Genomic DNA, 15,062 nt, shown 5'->3' with positions numbered 1-15,062 from the left:
CTTTCGCTTGAAAAACATACATCCTTAGCTTGTCCACCTGTGGCCCACTCTGACCCCCAGGCCAGTGGCCTTCCTTCACCAGTACTTTCCAGTCTTATTCACATAGTTTAACATGATCTCTAAGCACGGTGTCAGCATGTATCTCAAATCAAACTCACAAGGCTTCAATGTGCCATTTTCCTACACGGCCAACACTATTTTGATTTCTGTTACCAGAAACAAAGCAGCCTTTACATGCGGAGCCAATGCAGTGATTATGAGGGAAAAGAAATATTATCAGTCTATTAAGTATGACCGTATACAATATGATAAACAACCCCCAAATATATATGTATTTTAGATATAAAAATATATATTAAAAACAAATATATATTTAAAGAAAAAATATATATAATGCCCAATTCTAAGACAAGAGTGGGATTCCTAAAACCCTTGAAATGTGCCCTTTCCATCTTTGTCCTCAAGTCCTCTAACCCAACTTAAGTTCCGAGTCAGCTTCAGACCCATGAAGAGCTCTCCACACAGAAAGCAGGGCTGCTTAGTATCTAAGAACACAAACTCTGGGGCCGCACTTGCTGGGCTCACAACCCGGTTTGGCTACTTACTAACTGCGACCTTGGGCACATCACTTCACTCTGCTGTGCCTCAGTTCCATCTTCTGTGGAAGAGGGGTAAGAACTGCCTGCCTCATCGAGTTTCTGAGAGGACTGGATGAGATGGAGTCACCGGGAATGCTCAGAGCAGAGCTTGAGTGAATGTAAACTGCATTATTAGTTGCAATTTTATATTTACAATTAGTTCAACCTTAAGAAATGTTGTAAATCTCAGCCTGATAGATGCAGCCAGTGCCATCTGAGCAGAGCCTCCCCTATAGCTACGTGACCTCAGTGACCAATTAGGAAGTGACATCAAAGACCCTCCTGAGTCCAGAGAGGGGACATGACTGCCCGCCCTCTGTCTCTGGCCTGACCCTCACTCAGTCACAGAAAAGGAGTGACTCTACACAGGACAAACTGGGTCTCCACAGCCCTGGGAGGCCACTGACCCCGGCCCACGGTCCAGGACGCACAGACATGTAACCATTAATCTACCCTTTGTCACAACACTCGCCCCAACCGTGGGCAATACACTCAGATATTTTCTATCCTATTCTCTAACAGTCTATTTCAACTACTTTTTAAAGAGTTCTATTTCACAACCCACCAATGGGTGTCAACCTGGGTTGTGAAAAACAAATAGTTGATTGAGCTTCCCAGCCTCTGCCCATCTAGCCATTTTCTCCCCACCCAGGACCTCATTGGTCCTTTCCAATCTCCCGATGCTTCCTCCTGTGGCCTTAAAAGCAACAGCGGTAGCTCTGTAGTGGTGGCTCCTGCTTCTGCACGACTCGCTCAGGTTACAGCACTGGGCTCTCCTTGCTCATCAACGTACTTCTAGGCTGAGGGCTTTTCAAAGTTCTTTTCAACTGTTCCCTTCCCAACAATACACTGCTTTTAATACATCCTTTACCTACGGCAGCCATGTCACTGCACAAAACCCAGGTGTGATCCTTGCACCCTCGCCCTCCACAATTCTAGAGTGAATTAGTGCTCACCTGACCCGTACTGCGGCCACCTGATGGGATGGTGTTTCACAGTCGAAGGTTCTGAGGCACAGGGAACTTAGGGGACCACCCAGGGTTAGTAAGTGGCAGAAGTGAGTTTCCGACCCAGGTCTCCTGATCTACAGCCGGCTCTCCCTGAGCTGCCTGATCCACTGCTGCCCTCTGTGGCTCTTCCTTTTCCTCCTCTCTGACCCTTGGAGAAAGGATGCCCTCAAGGGTATGGGCTGAACCTTGGCTTTTGCCTTCCACAAGTAAGAAAAGTGACCGGACAAGTTCCTCATCTCTCCAGCTGTCCTAATTTGGTCCCCACACAAGATCGGCATCAGCTGCACACCCTGCTCACGCTCAGGCTGCCTTCCGACTCCAGGGCTGCCTAAGAGGTTGTCCCCTGGAATCTTCACCGCCTCCTCCCTTCCTGGGAACTAGAGAGGGGTCACTCCTGAGCCTGCAGAGCTTGTTAAACAGCACCTGGGTTTCTCCCGGCCTGTCCCACAGGCCCAGGAGCTGTTGTTATCTGCTCTACTAAAAAGACTGAAAATGCGTCTTCCCCAGAGGAGCAGGCACTCTCCCTAATTCCCACAAGCGAGTGGCAGGAGAGCCGCCTCATCCACACTGAATCCATCTTCCCACCCCTGAATCTGAAAAGTGAAGGCAAAACCACAAAAGCACATCCCTCTGAGAGCCTCTATGTTGAAGAGGCTGGCACAGGGATAGCTGCCATTTACCAGGGACCTGCAATGTGCTGAGCGGAGACACTGCTCAGCTCCAGGCTACAGATGAGGCACAGCGAGGGCACATTACTCCCCTGAAGTCACACAGCACCCAGTGGGTAGGCAGGAATTTGAACCCTACCCTCTCTGCCTCCAAAGCCTGTACTCTTTCTACCGCCCCACAGTCTCCTCAGGGGAAGTGGCCCCGAGACAGTACCCCAGACCCTTCCCAAGAGGAGCATGGCCTGCTTTTCTGTTTCGTAACATCCTCCCCTTCTCTTTCTGTGTGTGGCACACAGCACACATACACACCCCCATCTCCCATCCTCCTAGAAAAGTCACCTTTTTAAATTGCATGACTTTTAAATAATTGCGTTTGAAGGGATGTTAAAAAATATTTACATCTCCCTTTTCTCCTGTCCCAAATCACTGACTGGGGACCCTGGTGAGATGCTGGCCATGCCAGAGCAGGAGTTTGCCACACACAGCTGTCACCTAGGGGAGCGCCGGGCCAAGCCTCCCACCTGATTCCATAGCTGCCCCAACTGCTTCCACCCTCCCGCCCGCGTCCCCCCCCCCCCCCCCCCCCCCCCCCGCAAACCCCATATCAACCAGCACGTGACCATCCCTCTGCCTGGTCCCCTCCCTACCTGCCCTGAGACCCAGACCCAACCTGGGACATCCCACACTAGCTCCAGGCATAAGGACAGGATGTGGGGACAGCAGGTGCTCCGCCTCTGGGCACATGGCCACCCAGTCCGGTTTCATCCAGCACAACTCGTTTTTCAAATGTCCCAGTTTCAGCCTCCCTTTCTGCAACCTGGGCCAAACTGGCCACCCGGAGATTTCTGTCCCCTGCTAACAGCGCTTGGCTGGACAATGGCTGGGCCTGCTGGGGGCTGATGTGAGCCAGAATGGCCACGAAGAAAGCGGACAAGGTGATGTCAGGAACCTTTCAGGATCCATGCTGTGTCCCAAGTACTAGCACCCCCCTGTGTGCCCCGTCAGACCCATTCTTCCTGCTCACAGCTTTGATGACAGGGAGTGCTGCCACCCCTCTCCGGGCCTCCTTGAGAACAGGCTGCTCTTGGCTACCAACAGCCTGTTTCTGTTCTCGGCCCAGCACAACCCAGGGAGGCAGGGAGCACCACTGAACCAGATGCAGACTTCCTACACCCATCCCTCCCGGCCAGCTGGGGCAGGCGTCATTCTGTAAGGCAGTAGTGAACACCTAGTATGTGCAGGGTTCTGTGTGGGGAAGGGGGCTCAGGGTGCAAGTCACGGCAGGTGAAGAAGCTCCCTGTCTAATCGGGAAGAGAAGTACCATGTAAGGCAGAACTGGGTGCCATGTGTTTGTGCTCATCAGCAAGTAGGATTCATCCAATAAGCACCAGGCATCAACTCTGGGCTGGGGTTTCAGGAAGGAAGAGAGACAGTTCCCTCCATCAAGAAACACTGATGGGCCCTAGCTGGTTTGGTTCAGTGGATAGAGCATCGGCCTGGGACTGAAGGGTCCCAGGTTCGATTCTGGTCAAGGGCACATGCCCGTGTTGCAGGCTCAATCTCCAATAGGGGGCAGGCAGGAAGCAGCCGATCAAACACTAATGACTACAATGAGATGTGCTCCGTGTCCACGGCAGGTATAAGCAAGGCTTTAGGGAGCCACAGAGGTGAGGTTTCGATCAGGGAAGGCCACCAGGAGACCCCCCACCCCGCGCCCTCCAACCGGACCCACTCTAGCCTGTACCCGATTTAAACCCGGGCTCAAACCAGCCCCCCAACACAAATATGCTCTCAGCTGAGGTTAAACAACTCCCCTCCTCCCTGATTCTGGTGACAAGTCTGCATGTTTAAGTTTCCTTTTGGGCTTTTCTATTTATGTTGTCATTGATTCCTTTGCTCCTAACTCATCTGATTTCAATTTGGACTGATTTGATCCTAATTTTATTACCATGTAATCTGAATGCACATAATTACTGTAATTATGCTGCTGAGGGAAACAGTTCCTCCACGGCGGGAAGACCTAAATTTAGGACTTCCTGGCAAGGGCGGCCGTTGGCTGGGTGGACCCACAGCCACCTCAGAGCTGGCAGCCTTTGGGAGCGCAGATGCCCTCCCCCGCCCCACCTCAGCGAGGTGGATATTTTGGGCTTCATCCTAGTGATGGAGCTGGGGCCCCTCTCAGGAGCCTGGGAATACACAGGACTGTGAGCTAAGGGTTGGCGAGCCCACCCTCTCTGTTTTCCAGCTCATACCACCACCCGCTGTTGCATTGCTCAGCCTGGGTGCCTCCTTTCTGCCAGCACCCACATCCCACCCACATCCCAAGGCTGCTCTACCTCTAGGGTGCAAGATGCCAGCAGTCTCTCTGGAAAGACTTGGTTTCCCTGCTAATCATGGGGCGAGGGCAAGCAAGCTGTGACGGAAGGGCCTGCGCTGGCCTGTGTGGACCCCTCCCAGACCTCCAAGACTAGTCCCAGACCTCCTCCTGCAGGAAGCCTCCATGACCCATCCAGCTCTCTCTCTCCATATGTTTTCATTATATCAACGTCATATACACAGCAAGATGGGCATGTCCCCCCATCATCCTCCTGCAGGAGGCCGCCAGGCCCTGGGCCCTGCCCACCCTGCCCCCACAGCTCACTTACCCAGCGCAGGGACCCGATGCAGACTTTGGCGGCCATCAGGGGCACGGTGGGGTCCGAGGGCCGCAGCTTCACACACTCCCGTAGCAGCGACACAGCGTAGGCCGACTGCAGAGAAAGAGCAGGCACTGCCATCACGCGCAGCCCTAGGTGGCAACAGACTGGGCATCTTGTGCACAATGGGGGCAGCTCCCAAATTGCCAGCCCTGTCTCTGCATCCCTTTCCTCTCAAGAGCCAGGAAGTGGGCCCAGTAGGAGCCCAGGCAGTGTGGGCAGGCAAGTCCCTCCTAGGCCTCAGTTTCCACATCTGGAGAATGGAAGCTGTGATCCTCACCCAGAAGTGATATGACAACAGCTAAGGTGACAACAGATGGAGGCTCTTTAAAAAGAATTCAGATGTGAACCACACAAATTTTAGAGGTAGAAAGGGGCTGTCTCAAACTTCTAACTCTTGGGTTAGCAGATGATGAGATCAGGCCAAAACCACATGGGACTTGGAGGCAGGGCTGGTGGTAGGGAGTGGGGTGGGAGTCTAAAGGCTGGCAGACTAGCAGGAGAGAAGCCAAGGTGGCAGAGCCAGGGAGAACCTCCAGACAGGAATCTGGGGATGCTCCAAGGCTCTAGGGACTCAGTCAGACTGGACCTGCTGAGGATGGCCACGGGTGGACGGAGGCCCAAGGGGGGAGCATCCTGGGCGAGGCAGGGATATAACTAATCACAGTAATGAGAAGAACACCAGCAACACTTATCTAGGTCTCACTATGGCCCAAGCATTGCTGTAAGTATGAGGGCCAAATGTGGCCCTCAGCTTGCTTTTGTAAATAAAGTTTTATTGGAACTCAGCCACATCCATTCATGTATGTATTGTCTGTGGCTGCCTTCACGATGCGAAGGCAGAATTGAGTAGTTCCCACAGAAACTATTTGGCCTGCAAAGTCAAAACTGTCTATTTGCTGACCCTTTAGAGAAAGTCTGAGCTTTTCTCAGCCCAGATGTGACTTCCCAGGCTCTGGGCTCAGGCCTATTAGGCCAATTCCAGGTGTCTCAGCCAACCGCCTGCTCTGCCCTGTACTGTGGGAAGGGGAAGAGGCCATGGCTCTTGGCTATCAGGAAGGCTGGAGAGAGAAGAAAAACACCACTGTCCCCCACTGCTCTCTCAGGAATCAAGAGGACCACCTACAAGAGGGTGCTAGCAGATGGCAGCCTTTGTTAGGCTGAGGATGCACAGGGTGCCCTGCGTGGGCTGGAGCAAGAGAGGCTTTGAAGGGCTTGACAGAGCTGCCAGGCCCTCCCCCTCTCCCGAGACCCTCCCCTGTGAGCTATTCCCAGCACCCGCACCACCGCCCCTCTGGCCACACACCCTAGCGAGCTTCAAGGCCTTTCCTTGGCTTCCTTCCCTGGTTGCTGACCTGTGCATCCTTGAAACACAGGGTTGTCTAACCCTGACCTCCACATTCACATTCTCCCCCACACAGACCACAAAACGCTGCTATTTAAGGAGCCATCTGAGGACTCCACAGTCAGAGCAGCCTGCATTTTTTTTTTTTTTTTGGTCACACTGGTTACCTAGCAACGCAGCCAATGTGACTGCTGAGGAGACCAAAAGATAGAGCGACCTACATCATGCCGTGGAACTCACTTTCTTCTTGCAGGCTGCAGTGCTGGTACCTTTCTATCTGCCCGCCTCACCTCCTGGAAGACCTTTCCGGCACAATCACAGGTACAGAACCTGGATTTCCACCTCAGGATCTTAGAAAAGGTGAGGTCTGGCCAACCAGGCCCACCGATCTCTGGGCAGGGCTCCTGAGGAGGTGGAGAGTGTACTTCTAGACCAATCATCTGCCGCACGGGTGGGTGTAACCCGGCTGGAGGGGCCTCCTATGAGGAACTCACCAATCACCTCGCACCCATCATAAGCGCATTCTCCTGTGCGCCTGGCTCCTGTGAAGGAGCCGGGCCGGGCACCAGCTCCCGGGACCCTGGAATGAGCCAGGCTGCATCAGGGCCCCTCTGAGCCTGGTCTTCTCCGTGAGGAGGTGGAAGGCCCCATACCTTCCAGGCTAACATGGCAACTTCTCTGAGACTGGGACCTCTGGGAGCAACCAGAAATTAAAGCTAACTTTGGGGGCGGTGCTTTCTCCTGAGGAGGGGTCCCAGCTTTCCTCAGCATCTCAAAGGGTCCATGACTCACAGAAGGCGAGAACCCGTACGGCCCTGGCTCTTCTAGTCCACGCTCACTATTACAGAACTGGAGGCATTTCCTCCGTTCCCTGGAGGCAGGAAGCTCTCACATGCCCTGTGCACTGTCTGCCCAGGCTCCATGGAAGCCCCAGCCCCCACTCCTCCCTCCTCATCTCTGTTCTGAACTCTCCCTGAGCCCTGACAAGACCCTGCTGAGCACAGAGCTGGGGTACATCATGTCATGTTCAGGGTGCTCTGTGGGGTGGCCAATGTGATGGGGGTTGTGGGGTGGGGAGAGGCTTGGGAAGACAAATGCCCAGCAGGGCAGGGGCAGAGAAGCTCCCACTTGATTCTTGGCTGGACTTCCCACCGGCTAGGCTACAGCACCTGCTCTCCCTTCCTCTCCCTGCCAGGACCCAGCCTGTACACCCTGCATTCATGACGGAGGCGCTGGCAGCCTACGAGGGCCCTCCTCGGAGACAGTGCAGGGCTAGAAATGGCAGGTGGCACAGATGGGCGGGCAGGGGCAGAGGGGGCGAGGAATTCCCTCAGCCCCACGAAAGGGCCCTGGGTGTTTACAGCTCTTGGAATGATCTGCGAGCTCATGCCACCTTACTTCCTGCCTTCGAAGCAGCCTCAGTTCCAACAGCCCCAGTACCCGGCCCCGGGAAGCTTTTCCTATCATGTCGCTACTTAAAATAGGGGCTTATGTAAGTGTGATTCTCATCAAAGGAAGAACGAGGGGTGCTGGAGGAGGGCTTGGAGGGCAGAGAGCAAATGCAGCCCATCCTCCCGGTATCTGGTCAGCTCCAGGTTCACAAGCAGGTGCTTCCCGGACTCCACGCTCGGGGGCAGGAAGTCAGCCACAGCCCAAATGGAACACAGTTCCCCTTGCTGGGACCCACTCCCCACACCTGACTCATGCAGTGTGTCCGTCAACTCACCGTGGAAGTGCCACGATGCTCCCTGCGCACACACACACCCTCAGAGAAAAGCAGCCATAGACTCACACGTGCACACGGGATTCACGTGCAGAGGGGGTCTGTGTGTGGCCCTCCCATGCCCTCACCCTCCTGGAGATGAAAATCAGCCGCCTGACAAACATTCCTGCATGCCATCCCCACCTTGGGAGGGACCAGAGGAGAGCAGAGTCCCCTGAGGGTGATGCACAGCCCCAGGCCGGGGCCTTACCTTTCCACACGCCACCATGGAGAGGGCCACTTGGTACCAAAGGTGAAATTCTCCACACGCAAACTTCATGGCTCGCTCCAGGCACTGGGGAGAGGACGTCGGTCAGCACTTCTCTGCCAGGACACACCAAGCCCATCCCGCCCTCCAGGGTCATCACTGCCCAAGCCCCTGGCCCAGGAGACCGCAGGAGGCCTGCTTGGTTCCGGTGAGAAAACCTCAGGGGCTTCCCGTCCATGCGGAACCCCTGGCCCTCAGTGCCCACCTCCATGGCAGGTGAATGGTCTCACAGGGTGATGGTGCAAAGCAAATGAAATGAGATTTTCGAAAGTGCTTTCGAAATGTAGATAGACATCCAATAAGAATAATCACAGCTGACAGTTATTAACATTGCACACGGCACTGTTCTCAGCCTTTTACAGGGATTAGCTCAGTTACTCCTCCCGGCAGCCTGGGCGGTGGGTTGTCTAATTACCCCCATTTCTCAGGTGAGGAAGCTGAGGTTCGCCAGAGGCTCAGGCCTGTAAGCGGCAGAGCAGGCTGGCTGCAAAGCCCATGCACAGAATGCTGCCCAAATGGAAAGGCTCCTCTTCATCCTGCTGCTCTCTATGCCCCCCGGCCGACAAAATTGACTGTTGCCTGGCCTGGCCAGTCCTGGGCAGCCCAGACCAGGGGCTGCCTGCTGAGACCCAACAGTCCCCAACCGACGTGGTTCCAGGGACTAGAGGCAGATGCCCCCCCTATATGATTCATTGCGTGGCCACGATCAGGTGGTGTGGGGTCAGGGGAGGGGCACAGGACCAGACAGCATGCACCTGGAGAGCTCAGTGGCCTGGTTCACATGCCGGCTCGACATGCATACCCTGCACCTTCTTGGCCAATCACCACCTCTCTGGGTCCCACCTACCTCGTGATAAACTTGAGAGACCACCACTCGTCCTTCCCAAGTTAAAGAGGGACCATCTCAGAAAGCCCCTGGCACAGTGCTTGGCGTGAGCAGGGGCTTGGCAGGTGTCACTGTCCCTCCTTTCAGGAGCCCTCGGAACCGCGAGGAAAAGGAATCTACTGCCAAGGGGCTCACTGAGAGAGGGCCCCACAGCCACCTGGATCTCTGCCTGGATTTAAGAGCTCAAAACTGTGTGTGCCATGTGCATTGTGGGCAGGGGGCAGAACAGAGGGGCAGCTCAGTACCCCTGGCTCTCCCTACCCCAAAGAGGCACCACCCCCTGGGCACAGCCCAGAGCATGGCCCCAGCAGGGTTTGCCCAACAGAATGGGGGAGGGGGCTGTCTACCCAGCTCAGAACCCTGTCAGGAGAGGAAGTCACAAAACACCAGTGTCACCCCGGCCAGTGTGGCTCAGTTGGTTGGAACGCCATCCTGTACACTGAAAGGTTTCGGGTTCAATCCCTGTCAGGGTGTGTATGGGAGGTAACCAATTGATGTTTCTCTCTCTCTCTCTCTCTCTCTCTGCCTTCCCTTCTCTCTAAAATCAATAAAATATATCTGCAGTGAGGATTAAACAAACGAACAAACAAAAACACCAGTATCATCTCTGGGGGAAACTGAGGGATGCATAACTTTCCTCTAGTGCAGTGGTTCTCAACCTTCTGGCCCTTTAAATACAGTTCCTCATGTCGTGACCCAACCATAAAATTATTTTCGTGGCTACTTCATAACTGTAATGTTGCTACTGTTATGAATCGTAATGTAAATATCTGATATGCAGGATGGTCTTAGGCGATCCCTGTGAAAGGGTCGTTCGACCGCCAAAGGGGTCGCGACCCACAGGTTGAGAACCGCTGCTCTAGTGCTTCTCTATACAGTGCCATGTGTTACTCTAAAAACAAAAAACAAAACACATAACATCAGTAAAAGCAAAAACATCCTGCTGGTGGAGGGCATTGGAAAACGAAGCTGCACCCCTGGTGGAGACAGGGAAGGGACCATGGAGGAGGACCCCTGGTGGCTCCATCACATTTTCTCCTGGGAGGGAGGAGCTGGCCGTACCTCCGAGAGCATGACGTACTGTCCCCTCCTGCCCAGCGTGATGCTCAGGAGGTCGTAGATGGCCGCCGCATTCCTTAGGCTCACCGCCCGGTCCTCCTCCTGCTCTGGCGCCCGGCTCAGCACCACATCCCGAGTAGCCTGTCGGGGCACATGGTTTTGGGAAAGAGTGAGAACAGAAAATATGCAGATGCCTGTCCCAATAGAGGCCCTGTCCCCCAGGCCCAGGGACCCAGGCCAGGCAGGGGCCACACTCCCAGAAACAGCCAGATCCTTCCTCATCCCCACATAGGCCCTCTCCAAAGAGAGAAAACTCCACTCCCAGCCCAGGCTGGCATGAGGGAGCAGTTCTGAAGGCTCAAGTTCCGGGTAGTCAATGTTTTATTCTGAAAATTCTCAAACCACCGGCTGGTGCGGCTCAGTGGTTGAGCGTCACCCTATGAACCAGGAGGTCATAGTTCGATTCCCAGTCAGGGCACATGCCCGGGTTGCGGGCTCGACCCCAGTGGCGGATGTGCAGGAAGCAGCTGATCAATGATTCTCTCTCATCATTGATGTTTCCCTCCCTCCCTCCATCTCCCTTCCTCTCTGAAATAAATAAAAAAATATTTTTAAAAAAGAAAAGAAAAATCTCAAACCAACAGGAAAGTTGCAAGAATAATACCATAACAGTAAACCCAACTGTTAACATTTGCCACATCTGCAGTGTTTCTCTATACTACATAATAACAATAAAGATAGTACGTTATGAGAATATGACCCTTTACCCCTAAAACACAAGAAGACATTCTTTTTATAACCACGACAGAAATGCCAAATTCAGGGAATGTAGCACTGATATTACTATCATCTAATAACAGTTCATATCCTGATTTTACTGTCCATCCCCATCTCTGTTCTGAACTCTCCCTGAGCCCTGCTGAGCACAGAGCTGGGGTACATCATTCCTAGTTGTTTACTTTTGTCACTCCTGGATCCAATCCAGGGCCATGCCCTGCACTGGGTGCTAGGTCTCCGTAGGCCTTTCACCTGGACAAGCCGCTCAGCCTTCCTCTGTCTTTCGGACGCTGGCATTTTTGAGGAGTTAGACCAGTTGTTTTACAGAAGAGCTCTGTGTGCTTGTAACTGTTCACTCATAGAAACAGCTTCAGAGAATCCGTGGAATGGTCCCCATCAGGAGGGTGGTCTGCTGCGTGACTCATGGAGCCTCAGGCTGTGGGCCCTCAGCGCCCCCTTCTCTGACTCTGTATGTCTCCCAAGTCCCTCCGATAAGGACCCCCCATACTTCCTTCCCATCACCCACAGGTCTGTCCTTGACCCCCTCCAACCATGGAACTCTCTGTTCCTCCCCCAAACCTCTCCCCCAACCTTGAGGCCTCTGTGCTGGCATCCAGCCCTCAGGAGTTCATAGCTCAGAGCTGCCTGGTGGCTGCTTGGGAGGGCAGGGTGCAGGCTGAAGGGGGAGCACTCTCACCAAGCCTGAAATCTTACCACCAAGAATCCCAGACCCCCTTGCTCTGTGGGCTGTGGCATGCGGCCCCAGTGCCCTTATACCCAAACCCTGGAGACAGCACTCAGAACAGCTGAATGGAAGTGGCAGGGGTTTCTGAGCTGAGCAGCAGCAGGGGCGGGACCAGGCTGGGGATGCTCTGGTGCCCCTGCATCTCCCAGCACACATCCTGAGGGCTGAAGCAAAGCTGCATTCTGGCCAGATGCTCCCAGCATCCTGCCCTCTCCTGCATCTTCTCCCCTCTGCCCAAGGGGCCTCTTCCCAGCTTCCCCTCCCTCCACACAAGGGTCAGAACCTCCTCCAGGTGTTGGGACTCACCCCCATCTACTTCCCCACGAGGGACCTCAGACCTTCCTGACAAAGTAAAAGGGAACTGCTGGCCCTGAAAAGCCAGATCCCGCGGGTCAGCTCCATCACAGTCGGTCCCCCTGGCCAGGACCACCACCCCTCTTCCAGGTCAGGGCAGAGGACCCCAAGTGCTGCAGAGGCAGAAGCCCAAGGGCGGCTGGACTGTGGGCTGGACGTCCAAAGTGTGTCCCCACAGAGGCTTCTGGAAGCCACAGTGACGGTCAGACCCAAGGAGGGGACTCGCCCACAGGGGCATTTCAAGCAGCAGGGCAGGCCAGTGGCCAGGGGTCCACAATGCGCGAGGGCTGCCCACCGCCCCCATGGACATGGACCAGCCCTAGGAGGGGGCATGGGAGGCCAGGAGGTCCCCGGAAAGGCTGAGCGCTGTGCCAGCTTGGTAAACAAGAACGGGCCAGGCACCCGAAAGGGTTCAGGGAGAGGCGTGGAGAGGGAGAGTGCCAGAGAAACCCCCTCCTTCCTGGTGAAATCCACCCACACAGGCACCAACAGGAAGAGAGATGAAATTTTAAGGAGATGCTTGGCAGGAGCTATTTCACTGAGCTGAGTAGGAACACAAACTCCAGAACTTGCTCTGAGCCTGGCCACGCTCCTCCCCACTCCCCCACCTCCAGCGACTCCGCAGCTCAGGCGGCAGGGATGGGGCCCGGAGAGGCAGCTCCCACCAGGCCGCGTTGGGGTGGGGGTGTTAGGGAATGAGAGGACAGGAGACACAGTCCCCACCCTCAGCACAGTGCACAGGCACGTACCGAGTGGAACCTGAGCAAGAATTCTGGTGGGAGACAGAGGACCTGATGGAGAGGGAGCAGAGCAGGCAGCCTGCAGGGTGGCTATTCCATGGGGCTGGGGGCGGGGGGGGGGGGGGGGGGGGGGGGCGCGCTGAACATGACGGGAGAAGCCTGAATAGACACATCTAAGATCTGGGGACCCGCCCATGCTGACCAGTCTCATTCAGGGGCAGGTGAGCAGCAAACTGTCAAAAGTCTCCGCTCCGGTTGGGCTGTCCTTGAAGAGTAGCCCCTGCCAGAACCCAACTCCCACCCCTGCTGACCACCCCAGGATAGTCTAGCCTCCTTGCTGTGGCTGCCATCAGAGGCCCTGCGTGTGCCCCCCACCCAGACCCCAGCTCTCCAGTCCTCCCTGGGCCCCCACAGAACGCCCCCTGCAGCTCCCTAGCCTCACCATGGCCTGTCACTGTTCCCACTGTCAACTTGGGTGCCTGCAAGCTCCTCACAACTCAAAGCTGGTATCTGCACGTATCTCTCCAGGCGAGGCCGGACCCTCCCCCTCCCCTAGCACTGGGCACGCTGCAACCCTCACACCCGTCCAGCTGGTCCACCAGTTCTTGGGGCAGGGACGCGTCTCCAGACTCCCAGCCCCAGTACAGGCTCACACAAAGCACGTGTAGGAGTGACATCTGAGAGATTTCTGGGCCTGGTGTGGGAACTTCCTCCTGTCCGCCCTCGACCTTGACCTTTAAGAGAACAGTGTCTCCTAAGGTGGACCCGGCAGGAGGGGGTGGGTTTCCAGCACTGGGAAGGAATTAGGTCATAAGAACAGGAACAGGAGAGAGGGATAGGGTGGTGGTGGTGGTGGGCGGGGGGGCTCCCCAACAGGCAGGCAGCAGGGAAGGCACTTTCTCAGGGGTCCTCAGGACTTGGAGCCTGTGCCAAGAGGGAAGCGTGGTTCCCCAAAGGCAAGCCAAAAGCAGAAGTTTGCCCAGCCGTTGCTATGGCTTCAGGGCAGGGCTGCGGTGAAATGCTCCGGTGAAATGCTCTGGTGCCCGCTGGGCCTGGCCTATGTACGTAACCATGGCAACAGGGTGGGTGGGGGAAATAGGGCAGAAAGAAGGAAGCAGAAGCCCAGGCAGGGAGCAACAGGGTAGAAATTCACGTGCAGCTCAGGGGCCAGAGCAAACCTCAGAGGAGAAGGCAGGCCAGGGGCTAAGTCCCTGCCCAGCGCATGGCGGGGGGGGTGGGGGGGGGGGAGGTACTGCTCCCTCCCACCCTGGGCTCACACCCTTAGAGCCACACATGCTCCCAGCGCCATCCGCCATCCGCAGCCTGCCTCAGTCTAGTCCCTGCCACACTCTCTTCCTTCCACCATGTACATGTCCTAATCCTCCAGGTCAAATGTAGTGACAGATGTGGAAGCACCTGTGAGCCTTAAAGCAACATATGGACCCTAAATTTTCTTCTCACCATCATGGTCCTTCCTGGTAATGGAATAATGGCAGAATATGCTCCCCCGGTGTCTTCCTGCATCACCCCCAGGGCTCACCCCCAGGCCTCCCGCCTCTGGGGGTTCCCAGTTCTTGTTGACCCCACGCATTTAATCCTGGGCAGGGTTCACAGGGCTGTCCCTACTCCTAGTCTTGGGGCGGCCTCCCCCAGACACGAGGACATTCGTCCCGGGCCTTCTAGCAGATCAGAAGAGACAAAGCCACAGGACGTGCTCCGCCCCACCTCCCGTCACCCCACAGCTCCTCACAGCCAATGTGCCTGCATCTGGTCTCTGGACAAATACCCATGAAGCCAATACGGGTCTCAGGGGAAGGTCCACGAGGGAATGTCCATTTCCCACGTGGGCCGGCCACGGGGAAACCCATGGCAGGCGACTCCTGTTCAAACAACGCCCCCTTATGTGTGTGCCGTGCACTACCCTTCCAGGAGCGGAGTTTTCATGCCCATCACCATCTGGTCTCACAGTGAGCCCAGGATGAAACCAGTAAGTAGGGCCCCTTCACAGATGGGGAAACTGAGCCCCAGAAGGTCCTGAGAGTTAAGGCTGAGCCCCTGGTGGCCAGTCCTGTGCTCCTCTGCCCAGCCCCTTCTGACTCTCTGTGAGCCACAGG

The 15,062-nt window shown here is 55.5% G+C and overlaps 1 protein-coding gene across 2 annotated transcripts in view; it reads right to left on the bottom strand.

Annotated features, from left to right (window-relative positions):
* The window catches only part of TTC7A (tetratricopeptide repeat domain 7A), a 106,510-nt gene that overhangs the window by 45,241 nt on the left and 46,207 nt on the right, over positions 1–15,062 (bottom strand). For both annotated transcript variants that reach the window (XM_070429155.1, XM_070429154.1), the window contains exons 9-11: positions 10,336–10,473; positions 8,331–8,414; positions 4,962–5,066 (exon numbers count right to left, since the gene is read on the bottom strand). In XM_070429155.1, the coding sequence (XP_070285256.1) occupies positions 4,962–5,066; positions 8,331–8,414; positions 10,336–10,473 (327 nt within the window). The remainder of the gene's footprint in view (positions 1–4,961; positions 5,067–8,330; positions 8,415–10,335; positions 10,474–15,062) is intronic.

Source organism: Myotis yumanensis, unplaced genomic scaffold (genome assembly GCF_028538775.1).
Source record: "Myotis yumanensis isolate MYYU_CA2020_CCGP unplaced genomic scaffold, mMyoYum1.0.hap1 SCAF_11, whole genome shotgun sequence".
In the NCBI taxonomy this organism is placed as follows: domain Eukaryota; kingdom Metazoa; phylum Chordata; class Mammalia; order Chiroptera; family Vespertilionidae; genus Myotis; species Myotis yumanensis.
The sequence above is the reverse complement of the archived record's forward strand: the minus strand, read 5'-3'. Positions and strand labels throughout refer to the sequence as shown.